This window comes from Perissodus microlepis, chromosome 13, assembly GCF_051167445.1.
Source record: "Perissodus microlepis isolate ML-2025 ecotype Zambia chromosome 13, ASM5116744v1, whole genome shotgun sequence".
Lineage (NCBI taxonomy): Eukaryota > Metazoa > Chordata > Actinopteri > Cichliformes > Cichlidae > Perissodus > Perissodus microlepis.
Genome location: NC_140473.1, coordinates 27700545 through 27712617, shown reverse-complemented (window position 1 = coordinate 27712617; position 12073 = coordinate 27700545). Strand labels below are relative to the sequence as shown.

Below are 12073 nucleotides of genomic sequence, written 5' to 3'. Positions count from 1 at the left end.
TCTGAAACATGAACACAATAAGGGGACAATACCTTTTAATTTTCTCACTGAAAATAGAATTACACCCAATATAGTCTAAAAATTATTTTGTACAATGCCCCCCATCATTATGTTTGCTAGCTGAAAAGTCTTAAGGAATAATTAACTAAGTGACTAACTAATGCAACTTGACGCCTACAGAATGATGGCACAGATTAGCAGAATGCTCCTTGCACTGATGTTGAGTTTGTTTGTTGGAGCTTCAACTTTCATCTTATCTCCTGCAGGTAAGAGAACTGTATGATTATTGTAGGAAGCTTATATTGATCTAAGATGTTATTGGAAATATTGTGAAAAAGGCAGAGGATTCTGTCATTCTTATATTAAAAATGCTGATAATATATATTTATGTGTGCAAGGCTTTTATAAAGGAAATGTATAATAATAGAAAACAAACAAACAAAAATATAGAATTAATGGTTGTGTTCCAGTTGTGTTGTTCCAGTTTTGTACATAAAAACAAATTTAAAAGCTACATAACATCCTGTATTACCACAAACATCACAAACACCAAAATCTGTAACAAGTTTTAGGCTTTTATTTTTGGAACGAATAAAATCTTATTCCACCATCAGCGGCCTTCCAGCTGCCGCCCTGTCAGCTCATCAACCAGACAGTGTCTCTGGAGAAGGAGGGCTGTCCCAGCTGTCATCCAGTGGAGACAACCATCTGCAGTGGACACTGCATCACCAAGGTAATGGGGTTCATGAGTGTAAAGGAGAGAAATATAAACCAAAAGAATTTCAAAGCTGCAAAAATCAGGAGATAAAAACAAATCATTTGGAGGCCCAAAAACCAAAAAATAATACAATCAGGGCTTATTTGATTCTTTACAAAAACATATGAGGTAACACTTTATAACCCGACCTTCAAATAAGGCACAAGTGTTCTGTACTTATGTGCATCTTGAAGGCAACAAGTCAGGTTTTTGCAAGAAACAATGAAACATGTACACTGTAAATACCCTGCACTTGCCTACAAATTGCAAGTGTAGGGTACTTGCACCGTAGTCACTCCATAACATAACGTGCACCCCAGAAAGTACAGGGTACTTACAAGTGTTACCACATATTAATATCAGACTCTTTTCTTTTTTCTACATTTTCAGCTGCTGGTTACAGACACCACCTATACTGACTGGTGTTACAGTCCACATGCTATGCACTGATACACATAATGCAAAACTTCCACTTCATGCGTATACAAATTGGGAAAATATTCTGAGCAAGTCAGTCATGGTGCCTCTAAAGCTTATCAGTCAGCAAAAACTAATACCTGTATAACTGCATAATCTGTGGTTTAAAAAAATATGTGCTATTAAGAATGTGTTAGCTGCCACTTCAAGCTATTTTCAATTTCAATTGATGTGTCTGTGGATTTTATTGTGGTGAAATCAGGAAGGTTAAGTTTAAGTACTCATGAAGTCACAAACATGCTGCCAGCTGCTGTTTGCAGTAAAGTCAAGCTGTGTGTCTAGTATATTTGTCTTGTGACTCCAGACCTTTATTATAAACATGTAAGTGACTAAACTGGGAAGAAAGTCAGTGTATTTCACCTGTATCTGTGTCACAGATACTAAAAACTTTCTGTTTTCTCAGCAAAAGTAAAGGAATATATTAAATTTCAATTCTATTTAATTTATATAGCAACAAATCACAATAACAGTCACCCCGATGTGCTTTATCATAAGGCAAAAACCCAATAATAATACAGACAAAATTCCATCAATTAGATGACCCCCCCTTAGAGCAAGCACTTAGTGACAGTGGGGACGAAGAACTCCCTTTTAACAGGAATAAAACTCCAGGAGTTCCAGGCTCAGGGAGGGACAGCCATCTGCTGTGACTGGTTTGGGGTGAGGGGAGGAAGACAGGAAAAAAGACACACTGTGGAAAAGAGCCAAAGATTAATAATAAATAATGATTAAAAGCAGAGTCGTGCATAAAAAATAAATCCAATAAAACCACATTATGGGAAGCCTCCGGCAGGCTAGACGTATTGCAGTGTAACTAAGGGAGGATTCAGTCACCTGATCCAGCCCAACTATATGCTTTATGAAAAAAAAAACCCAAAAGGTTTAAGCCTTAAAAGTAGAGAGTGTGTCTGACTCTGGTTGCACAGAAGAGGGCCCCGAAAGCTGAAGGCTCTGCCTCCCTTTCTACTTTTAAAAATCCCTCAGAACCAAAAGTACATTTTACGACTTTATGGTGTACATTTGTGAGTTATACCAGGGAGTCCATTAGTTCTAAATTTGAGGAGCACAGTATGCAGACTTGAACACACTGAAGATGTAACACTATTAACAAGATAATCAACCTCTGTGGGAGTAGTGTTTAGGTAGCTCCCCTGCACTGTGCTGGCACATGGTTCATTGAAAGCATCAACTTTCCCTCACTGTGATGCACAACAGTTTAACAGTAAGACTTTAAGCCTAAAACCAGGACTTTGAAACTTCATTTAACATTTTAGGTGAATTTCTTGTTTAAAAACAGTTGCTTCTGTAGTGTTATAACAACATTTTTGTAAGGACACTGTTTTCATTTCCCCTCCCTTTAGGACCCTGTCATCAAGATACCATTCAGCAATGTGTACCAGCATGTGTGCACATACCGGGACCTGTACTATAAAACATTTGAGCTTCCCGACTGCCCACCTGGTGTAGACCCGATCGTCACCTACCCTGTGGCTTTGAGTTGCCATTGCGGTCGCTGTGCCATGGACACATCTGACTGCACCTTTGAGAGCCTGCAACCTGACTTCTGCATGAATGACATCCCTTTCTACTACTAAAAGAACCTCAATCATATTTAAACACATTATACAGAGTATACGGAAGCTGCCCTGTTGTTTAGAATCAACCAGTAATTACAAAAAAAAAATATGTTTCTGCTATCGAAATAAACACATGATGAATATTTCTCTCAAACAGTGTCTTAAAAAAAGATAAAAGGTAATTGACGCCTGACGTCTGAAAATTGACGCCACAGCTGGAGTAACTTTAACTTTCCTCATATCTTAAGGCCAGCAGAGATTCAAAATGACATCTGTGTAAAATTTACATGGAAAAAAGTTCTTTCTGTAAAGTGATATATAACCTAATTCAACAGTTTAGGAAGAATTTATGTCCCATTGCTAGTTTCAAGTCTTACTGATGTGACATGATGCATTCACTTCATAAACTGTGGATCCGATTACAGTCAGCCTTTGTAACTCTAATTTGTGAGTCTAATTGGATTTCATCTACTTTAATTGTACAGTAGGCGAGAAAACTACATTGAAGACGGTTGAGCTGGCTCACAGTAAATGATGTGATGTGCACATTTAAACACAGGATCCAGAAGTCCATTCCAAAAGGTTTGTCTGTGTCAATTGATCAGGATTTGGTGTTCTTAATGGATGGATGATTAAGTGGATGCATCATGTACATCTACTTGTGTGGTCTTTGCCTGTAAGAGCTCCGTTGCCTGCTTATATTGCTTTGAGTAATCACACTTTCATATCTGAAGATAAGGGTATCAACTTGACACAAATGTTCAACGTGTATTTTTCTTCCTGCGGGTTGTTTTGTGATTAGAGTGAATAGAAGTGGCTCAGGTGACTCACCAAGAGACGTTATAATGCCCATGCCAGCGTTGTCCTTACTGTGGCAGTAAGGACAACGCTGTGCTCTCTTAGTTCCATACTGAAGCTTTTCTCTAGGTCTGAGAAGGACCTATAGATTTGGTTAGTCAGATCCAATACAGATGTGTGGTTTTACTTTGGAGAAGCACTTTAGTTAGGGGACTGTGCAAATGGGGGTAGCATTACTTAAATTTATCTGGATAACTCTGTGCAGCAACATTAATTAAGTCAGAGGTGAATGTACTGTCAATTGAAACCCCAGAGTCTTTTTTTAACTTAGTTCTTTGTCCTCTATCTGCTGGTAAAGATGTCGAAAGGCCACAGAATGCTAGATAAAATGCATCATCCTTCATCAAAGATGAATTGGCCAAGGTCCAAATGCTCATTTTGTGGTTTCAGAAATGGGATTTCACAAACCAGTGGACAACATCATGCTGACTATGTCCATGTTTTATAAGCAGCCTATGACCATGTCATGGAAAAAGGTGAGTAGTGTTAAAGAACAGAAGCAATAATAAGAAAAAAGAATTAACAAACACTTTTTTTGTACCAAAGCTATAATATGTTGTTAAACTTCTAGTTTTATTACAAGCATTTATCTCAAGCTAAACAGTGGTGTCTAAAGAGAAAATTATATTCCTTGACTGGTTGGTGAGTGGTTGCTAGCTGTTGATAAAAATGGTTGCTAAGAGGATTTTGGATAAAAAACCTTGCTATTGCTTGGTTTGCCAGCAGATTGCCACTGATTGTCTCTTGTAATTTAGATAAAAGTATCCAGCTTTTCTGCAAACACTCTCCAACAAGTCACAAAGTGGCAGTGAAAGTTGAAAAAGTTTATGTAAACTGGAAATGAAGACCGTTCACTGGTACTGCAGTGATTTCCAGGTTACATTACATTTTTCATATTTTTATCAGTTTTTTTGGTAATTGGCAAGTATTTGCAAAGAAGTTACTTTTTTCCATGCTTCCACTTTTTCCCCTATGGGCAACAATCTGCCTGCAATTACAGCAATCACAAGGAGGCTTTAAATGAAGCATGGTATACCCTTTTGTGCCCTACAGTATTTCACGTAGTCAAAGGAGCTTGCAAAGAAAAGCGTCTGGACTTCTTTAAGTTTACTTGAAGACGTTTCACCTCTCATCCGAGAAGCTTCTTCAGTTCTAAGGTCAAATGGTGGAGAGTCCCAGATATAAACCTAGTGGGAGTATCCCCCCACAGAGGGACAAAAGGACCCCCTGATGATCTTCTAATCGCCTGAGCCAAGGTGTGAAACTGGGTGTGGGTCCCAATCAGCCAGAGTTTCGGGTGTGTTCATTGTGAAACCTGGCCCCACCTTATCATGCGAATTCCTGAGGTCAGATGGCCCAGGATGTGAGTGGGCATTAAGGCGTCTGGGAAGGGATCTCAAAACTGGATTATAGATGGCAGAGAGTTGGTGTCGTAAACCCCCGCCTCTGTTCAAAGATGGTCGCTCACAATGGACATAGATGGCTTCTTTCACTCCTCTTTCAAACCATCTGTCCTCTCTGTCCAAAATGTGAACATTGGCATCCTCGAAAGAGTGTCCTTTATCCTTAAGATGCAGATGGACTGCTGAGTCTTGTCCTGTGGAGGTGGCTCTTCTGTGTTGTGCCATGCGCTTGTGAAGTGGCTGTTTGGTCTCTCCTGTTTGGAGAGGCTGTTTGGTCTCTCCTGTTTGGAGAGGCTGTTTGGTCTCTCCTGTTTGGAGAGACCAAACAGCCACTTCACAAGCGCATGGCACAACACAGAAGAGCCACCTCCACAGGACAAGACTTCTTCTTTGCAAGCTCCTTTGACTACGATGACCTGGATGACTGAGAACCTTCACAGACAGTATTTCACGTAGCAACCTCCAGGAACCACTCACCAACTGATTTGGGAATACACATTTTTCTTCATGAGCTGGGGCTGCCAGAGGATCGCTGACTGATGTCTGGGCATGTGATCAAGGCCTTAGTAAGATGTTGAGCCTTCTCATGCTGCCATAACGACTTCAAACAAAACAAAGGGCATTTCATTTACAGGTTCCTATTGTAAATTCCTGTGTTTCAAAATAATTTCAAACGCTATAAATTTAAATGCCAGAATATATTCTACAAACTGGGTTTCAGAAAACACATCAGCTTTATTTCAATAAGGAGAGATCAATCAAAGGAACTGAACATGATTTATTGATGTGCAGAATTCAATTTGAGGTATTTGCCAGTTAGACTCTGATGGTCCATCCTGGCAGAATGGAATCGGAGCAGTGATAGGGATTAGGGCAGGACCCCCTGGAGTCTAGACGCTGGTGGTAGAGATGAAGATGGCGGCTTGAATGGATCACCTATTAGTGAAGAAACGATTTGACTTTTACCAATGGGATCTTAATATCATAGCTGTTAACCTCCCTTGTGGCCATAAAATGTGGAAGCTGCAATGCCCATCATGTTGAAAAGAAAGTTCAAGTTCTCTGTTCAGCTAAAAGAGACTTTTTCACTGGGATGTCAGACCTCAGGATCTTAAGCAGAAAAACAGCCAGTTTTTTATTGATGAAAAATGTATTTCTTTATTTCTTTATGTGAAATAATTATGGAAGATAAGCAGTCAGATCGGGGTGTCGCTTCAGAACGCAACAACTGACAGCACCTTGGGTCATCCCTTTGTCACTGACAGTGTACCACCTGTTGGTCTTTTCATCATAGCACTCCACATTGCAGAATAAGCCGCCATTGTGGAAACCTCCAACCACATACAGCTGGTCCTCCAGCACTGCAATGCCGAAGTTTTCGCGAGGATGTAACATGGGAGCAACGTTGCGCCAGTGTCTTGTTCTTGGGTCATATGCGATGACACTACGCAACTGAGTGATACCGTTAAAGCCACCAACCTGTGCAGATAAAGGACTTGTTACAGTCTGTAACATAAAAATGTTCTGTAACATAAAAAAGTAAATAGGTCTCCAGATTCCAAAATATCTGATTCTAGGGTAATTATAGAAATCACATTCCAATAATCCAGTACATGGTACTTGGAAAATAATACAGACTCCCAAATACAGGTACAGTAAACATTCCATGTTTGAATTTCTGTCCGTAGTAAGAGTATGTTTTAAGCTCTTCTTACTACATAGATTTCGTCATTGTAGGCGACCACGGCTCCCCCAGTCCTCCCGGTTTCCATGGGTGTGATCAGTGTCCACTGGTTGGTGTCAGGGTTGTAGGACTCAGCACATGACAGAGGTTCATCTCCAGTAAGACCACCACAAATGTACACCTAGAAATTAAAATCATGTTTAAGTCAAAATTAATAGAATTAAATGTTTCAGCTTCCAGAAAATACTTAAAAACACTAAAAATGTCTGTGAAGGTTCTCAGTCATCCATGTCATCGTATTCTAAGGAGCTTGGAAAGAAAAGCATCTGGATTTCTTTAAGTTGCTTGAAGACGTTTCACCTCTCATCCGAGTAGCTTCTTCAGTTCTAAGAGTCAAATGGTGGAGAGTCCCAGATTTAAGCCCTGTGGGAGTTTCCCCCCAAAAGAGACAAAGGACCCCCTGATGATCCTCTACCTAATCACATGAGCCAAGGTGTGAAAGACGGTGTGGGTCACAATCAGCCAGGGTTTCAGGTGAGCTCATTGTGAAACCTGGCCCCACCCTATCATGTGATTTCCTGAGGTCAGATGGCCCAGGATGTGAGTGGGTGTTAAGGCGTCTGGGAAGGGATCTCAAAACTGGATTATAGATGGCAGACAGTTGGTGTCGTAAACCACCGCCTCTGTTCAAAGATGGTCACTCACAGTGGACGTAAATGGCTTCTTTCACTCCTCTTTCAAACCATCTGTCCTCTCTGTCCAAAATGTGAACATTGGCATCCTCGAAAGAGTGACCTTTGTCCTTTAGATGCAGATGGACTGCTGAGTCTTGTCCCGTGGAGGTGGCTCTTCTATGTTGTGCCATGCGCTTGTGAAAAACTAAAAATGTTTTCATCAGATTTCTGTGTAGCTACTTTGCATAATAGTAGTAAAAATCTAAAAATGATGGTGTTATCCTAAAACATTTAGTTTTAGCAGAAGTTTGCTGCATTTATTTTCTGTATTTTGCAGACTTGGAAAATATGGATGCAGAAATGATAAAATTACTATTTTTCACAATCTGAGGGTGAAGTAACCTTAACCTTCTCCCTGAGCTGTTGGATTAATGGTAATAGAAATATTTAGCTTTAAAAAATATTATAAAACTGATACAATTCATAAACTATTCATATTTTCCACAGAAAGGTCCAGTGATGAATAAGCCCTCAAGCTGAAAAGTACATTTGCAAATCAGTGCCATGTTAAGCAAAACAAATAAAACAGGAATAAAGAAATTGCCAAGCCATAATATTCTTTTTAAAAAAAACATATATTTACTGAGATTAAATTAACAAAAAGATACCAACCGAACCAAATAAAACCCAAAACAATCCTTTGCAGGATTGTTATAAGTTTGCAAGAAAAAAAGTACCAACCAAGGAAAGAATGTCTTTCTCAATACTCATGACATTAATCTTTGCTGCTGCCCCCGCGACCCGGCCTCGGATAAAGCGGATGAAGATGGATGGATGGATGGATGACATTAATCTAAAAAAAATATTCATTTTTTAAAAATTACTCCCATTGGCCAGCTTTATAAGACTATTAAAAAATGTTTTTTGCACAGAAGCTCACAGAAAAGTAATATTTTACTGTGCTCTCATGTTCCAGTGCATAAATTCGTTGGTTGGCTGGCTCCAAAAGATAATAAATCCCCATATGTTGTAAATCCAACTACATAGCCTTAAAAATCATTTTTACAGCCAGACACAAAAGACTACAAAAAACCTAATCCATATGGATAGCGTCCTAGCTAAAATTTGGGTTTGTGACTGCTTTGGGAAGTGTACTGACAGATTAAGGCATTGGCATCTTTTGGTGCATTTCTAATGAAATTATTTGACTGTACATTTTATTGACGCAGCTTGTTAACCAAGGTTGTTAGCATTACCAGTTAACTTTGTCCACCACTTTCTCCACAAAACCAACATGGCAGAGATCTTCCACTACCTCAATTCCACTTACCTTGCCGTGTAGTGTTGCAGCACCAGCTTCTGTCCTGCGCTTGTGCATCGATGCAATCATAGTCCACTGGTTGGTGTCAGGCTCATATCGTTCTGCAGTTTTCAGTTTCTTTTGTTTTCGGCACCCTCCCATAGCATATATGCAGCCATTCAGTGTGGCCACACTGAGAAAGCCCCGCTCTTCATGCATCGACCCCACCTCTGTCCAGGTTTGGCTGGTGAGGCTGAACCTTCTCACACGACTTGAATAGCTTATGAAATCAAAACCTCCGATGCAATAGACACATCCATTGAGGTAAGCACAACCGTAGAATCCCAGAGAAGCATTGTGTCTCCAGCTCAGCGGCACCCAGTGGTCAGCTCGGACATTGTACAACTCAATCTTGTCACTTGGGAAATGACTCACCCATCCACCAACGGCCAATAAGACTTCAGACGGCAGGCGTGTTTGGGTCAGAGGTCTCTCCATATTGGACTCATTTAGCATCTTTATGGCAGTGGTTACCATATTCATGCATGCCGGACTACTACTCACCAGATCATTTCTGCTCACAGTGTCAACCAAGTACTCAGTGGGCATTAATAGTAGGCGGACCTGGATGAAAACAAGAATCATAAGGGAAAAAGGCAAGAAATACAACATTAGACTGTATATAAGAGTTGGACGTAGCCACCATGCCACCACCCATTAGTGAAGTATAGCACTATCCCTATAATCAAAATGTCATGGAATCACCCAGATAAATGATGAGCACCTTCTGATGCACACTCCCAAGTGAATTAGAAACAGCCCCCCCAATGTGATTAAGAATGAAGAAGAATGATTCCCCTACATTAACTCTATTACCAAGCTTAAGTTTGAGTAATTCTGCCATTGCAATTTTAGCTTTTTACACGTCAGCCATAAAAGGCTGATGGGCGAGCAGGTGGGCGGCCTGGACACCCAACTCTGTAAACACAATAGTGTACAGTCAAACTTCTTTTTTTTTGCATCAGGCATCAAGCTTATGTTTTATTTTTTATTCCTAATTCAAATTGCTACAGCGGAAGTTACTTTCTATACTTTCAAACTGTACCATTCATTCAACAGCCCCTCACTGAGTAATAAACAAAATAAATGCACTTAGAGGAGCATTTAAATTGATATCCCATTTTCAGTTACCTGCTTGAGCAGTGCGGGCATGTCACACCCACGTTCCACAGGGGAATAGTTGATCCATCTGAGAATGGCCTCAAACACAGTGCTCTCCTGCTTCACATTGAGCTCATCCTTCTCAATAAGATCTGATAGTTGCTGCACAGAGAGCTGCAGGAACTCCAAGGAGAGTGCACCAACCTCTTCAAAGTGATGGAGGATGTAGAGAAAGGCCTTTCCCCTGAGGTCAGGACAGTTGTGTAAGTGTGCCAGATTGCAGATACTGACGCAGTTATTTACACAAAGCTTCCTCTCCAGGAAGTTGCAGCAGGCTTGAATGACGCCAGTCACGATAAAGTGGTCTGCTTCCACCAACAGCTCCAGTACATTGTCCTCCGTCACCACAACAGATTGGGTATAGGCATATTCCAAAATGAGGCTCATTGCTTTTGGAGACACAGTGGGGAAGTTGTAGACCTCGTTTGATGGTAGTGGTTTGTAGCAGAAGAGATCCCTGTGCAGATTCAGATCAGCATTTTCACATTGTCTCTCTGTCATGGAACTTAAAAAGTACCTGATGTCATGCAGCTCATAGTTAAATAGCATTTGTAGGATTTTTCAGCTGCATGCTTACTTGAGCAAGCTGTGATCAAAGAGATATGAAATTAAAGTAACAAAAATCTAAAATGACTTGATTTCAAATGGGCAGTCTCCTATTTAAGGTCATCTATTCAGACATGTGCAGAAAAACATTCAGCATTGCTGCTATGTTTAGACAGACAGAAAGATATAGAGTTGTCTAGGCATTGTAGCAAATATTCCTATACAGTAACAAGGTTAGGGGGACAGGGGACAGCAGGCATTAAATAGCTGCAAATATAATAACTGAATTTCACATTATCAAATTTACTGACTAGACAGAATTGGAAAGAGCAGACATGTCCCACTGCAACAGAAATGGCATATCATTTGCCACCTCTCAGTCTGGCCCTAAATTGATTACCTGCCTATTTAGACATACAATTTCAGCTAAACTGGTGAAGGCACAGTTAATATCACCACTGATGTGGTCCTTTTGGTGCAGGCCAGTTTGTGCACAACTTTATTAGAACTGCTGCTGCTGCTGTCGTGCTGATGAAATATAATGAGAAAGCCAGTTTATAGCGTCTGTAATCTTTCAAACTACCTCTTAAAGGCTCATTGTGGAGTCAAACACAAACCTATACTATATATGTATCCCAACAAACCTCCCAAAATAAATAACTAAATAAAAATACAGGACTGATTTTTTTCCCCCTAAAAATTGCTCCAGAACATTTCTAGTGATCAAAAAGTACAGTGTAACATTGAAACCTCCCAATACCTGCTGCACTGTGTTACATGAAAACTTCGAAGTAGGATAGATGCAGAACCAAACCACAGCCAAACAACACAGGCCTGCTCACCTGAAGTATGCACTGCAGTTGCAGAGGATGATCCTGTGAATTTTAAACTCAACATCTCCAGCTCGGATCACAGAGTCACACAACTGTCCCTCCAGAAAAAGCTCACTAAAGACAGTACTACAGGTGCTGTTCATTATTCAGATGTTACTCAAGATGTTTAAACTTCTAAAAAAATCTCCTGTTTAGTGTTTTCCTTTAGAGATCTGCCTACACTTTGTAAGGTACTTTGTCTAAATTACTGATTACGTTAACTTATGCTGCCTGGAAAGTGTCACTAGTCTGTTTATATTTGAAAATCATAGTGCTTCATTCGGTTCTTCCGTTAATTAATCGGGGAACGGATTACAAATAAACCAAATTGTATTACAAAATCACAATTTCTACCTTAGTAAATTCAATTGTATGTATGACATTTTGCAAGCCTTGTATTTTTAAGGAACGTACATAAATATATTTTGCCAAATAAAATATTTATAAAAATATCAGCGACAAAAACAGATATTAAATAAATGTAGAAGAAAAAATTCTATATTTTAACTGAAATGACCATAACATTGAAAAAAATAAATATTTGCATAAATTCAAAGCAAATTTCTTTATGTACTTTTGCGTTCATGTGGAATGGCTGCTCCGGGACTCCGTAGAGAAGCTGGTGGTTTGTTGACATTTTTGTCCATCAGCTGAGTGGCCAGAAGTTAGCCGTCGAGTTTCCGAGCAGCTCAGAACAAATCAAC

At 39.8% G+C, this 12073-nt stretch overlaps 2 protein-coding genes across 4 annotated transcripts; one reads left to right on the top strand and one right to left on the bottom strand.

Annotated features, from left to right (window-relative positions):
- Positions 1-13: 13 nt before the first annotated feature.
- Positions 14-2936, top strand: lhb (luteinizing hormone subunit beta). Of its 3 annotated transcripts, none has more exons than XM_084948968.1 (3): positions 14-258; positions 598-733; positions 2596-2936. In XM_084948968.1, the coding sequence occupies exons 1-3, from the start codon at positions 161-163 to the stop codon at positions 2827-2829; spliced, it is 468 nt and encodes a 155-aa protein (XP_084805094.1). In that variant the 5' UTR covers positions 14-160; the 3' UTR covers positions 2830-2936. The 3 variants fall into 3 exon arrangements, with proteins under 3 accessions (XP_084805094.1, XP_084805095.1, XP_084805096.1); XM_084948969.1 differs by having other exon boundaries at positions 14-263; positions 606-733; XM_084948970.1 differs by having other exon boundaries at positions 14-266; positions 615-733.
- A 2686-nt stretch (positions 2937-5622) lies between these two features.
- On the bottom strand, positions 5623-11604 carry LOC146375280 (kelch-like protein 10). The gene is made up of 5 exons (XM_084949512.1): positions 11340-11604; positions 9922-10408; positions 8761-9354; positions 6788-6937; positions 5623-6551 (listed from the first exon to the last, which is right to left on the bottom strand). Exons 1-5 carry the CDS (start codon positions 11471-11473, stop codon positions 6252-6254), a joined length of 1665 nt encoding a protein of 554 aa, XP_084805638.1. The 5' UTR covers positions 11474-11604; the 3' UTR covers positions 5623-6251.
- Between the last annotated feature and the right edge of the window lie 469 nt (positions 11605-12073).

Coding starts and splice junctions, on each gene's coding strand:
- lhb (XM_084948968.1), top strand. CDS start 161: ATGCAACTTGACGCCTACAGAATGATGGCACAGATTAGCAGAATGCTC. Junction 259..597: donor GCTTCAACTTTCATCTTATC/TCCTGCAGGTAA, acceptor GAACGAATAAAA/TCTTATTCCACCATCAGCGG. Junction 734..2,595: donor GTGGACACTGCATCACCAAG/GTAATGGGGTTC, acceptor CCCTCCCTTTAG/GACCCTGTCATCAAGATACC.
- LOC146375280 (XM_084949512.1), bottom strand. CDS start 11,473: ATGAACAGCACCTGTAGTACTGTCTTTAGTGAGCTTTTTCTGGAGGGA. Junction 10,409..11,339: donor AACTGCAGTGCATACTTCAG/GTGAGCAGGCCT, acceptor GAATCTGCACAG/GGATCTCTTCTGCTACAAAC. Junction 6,938..8,760: donor CTGCAACACTACACGGCAAG/GTAAGTGGAATT, acceptor TTTAATTTCTAG/GTGTACATTTGTGGTGGTCT.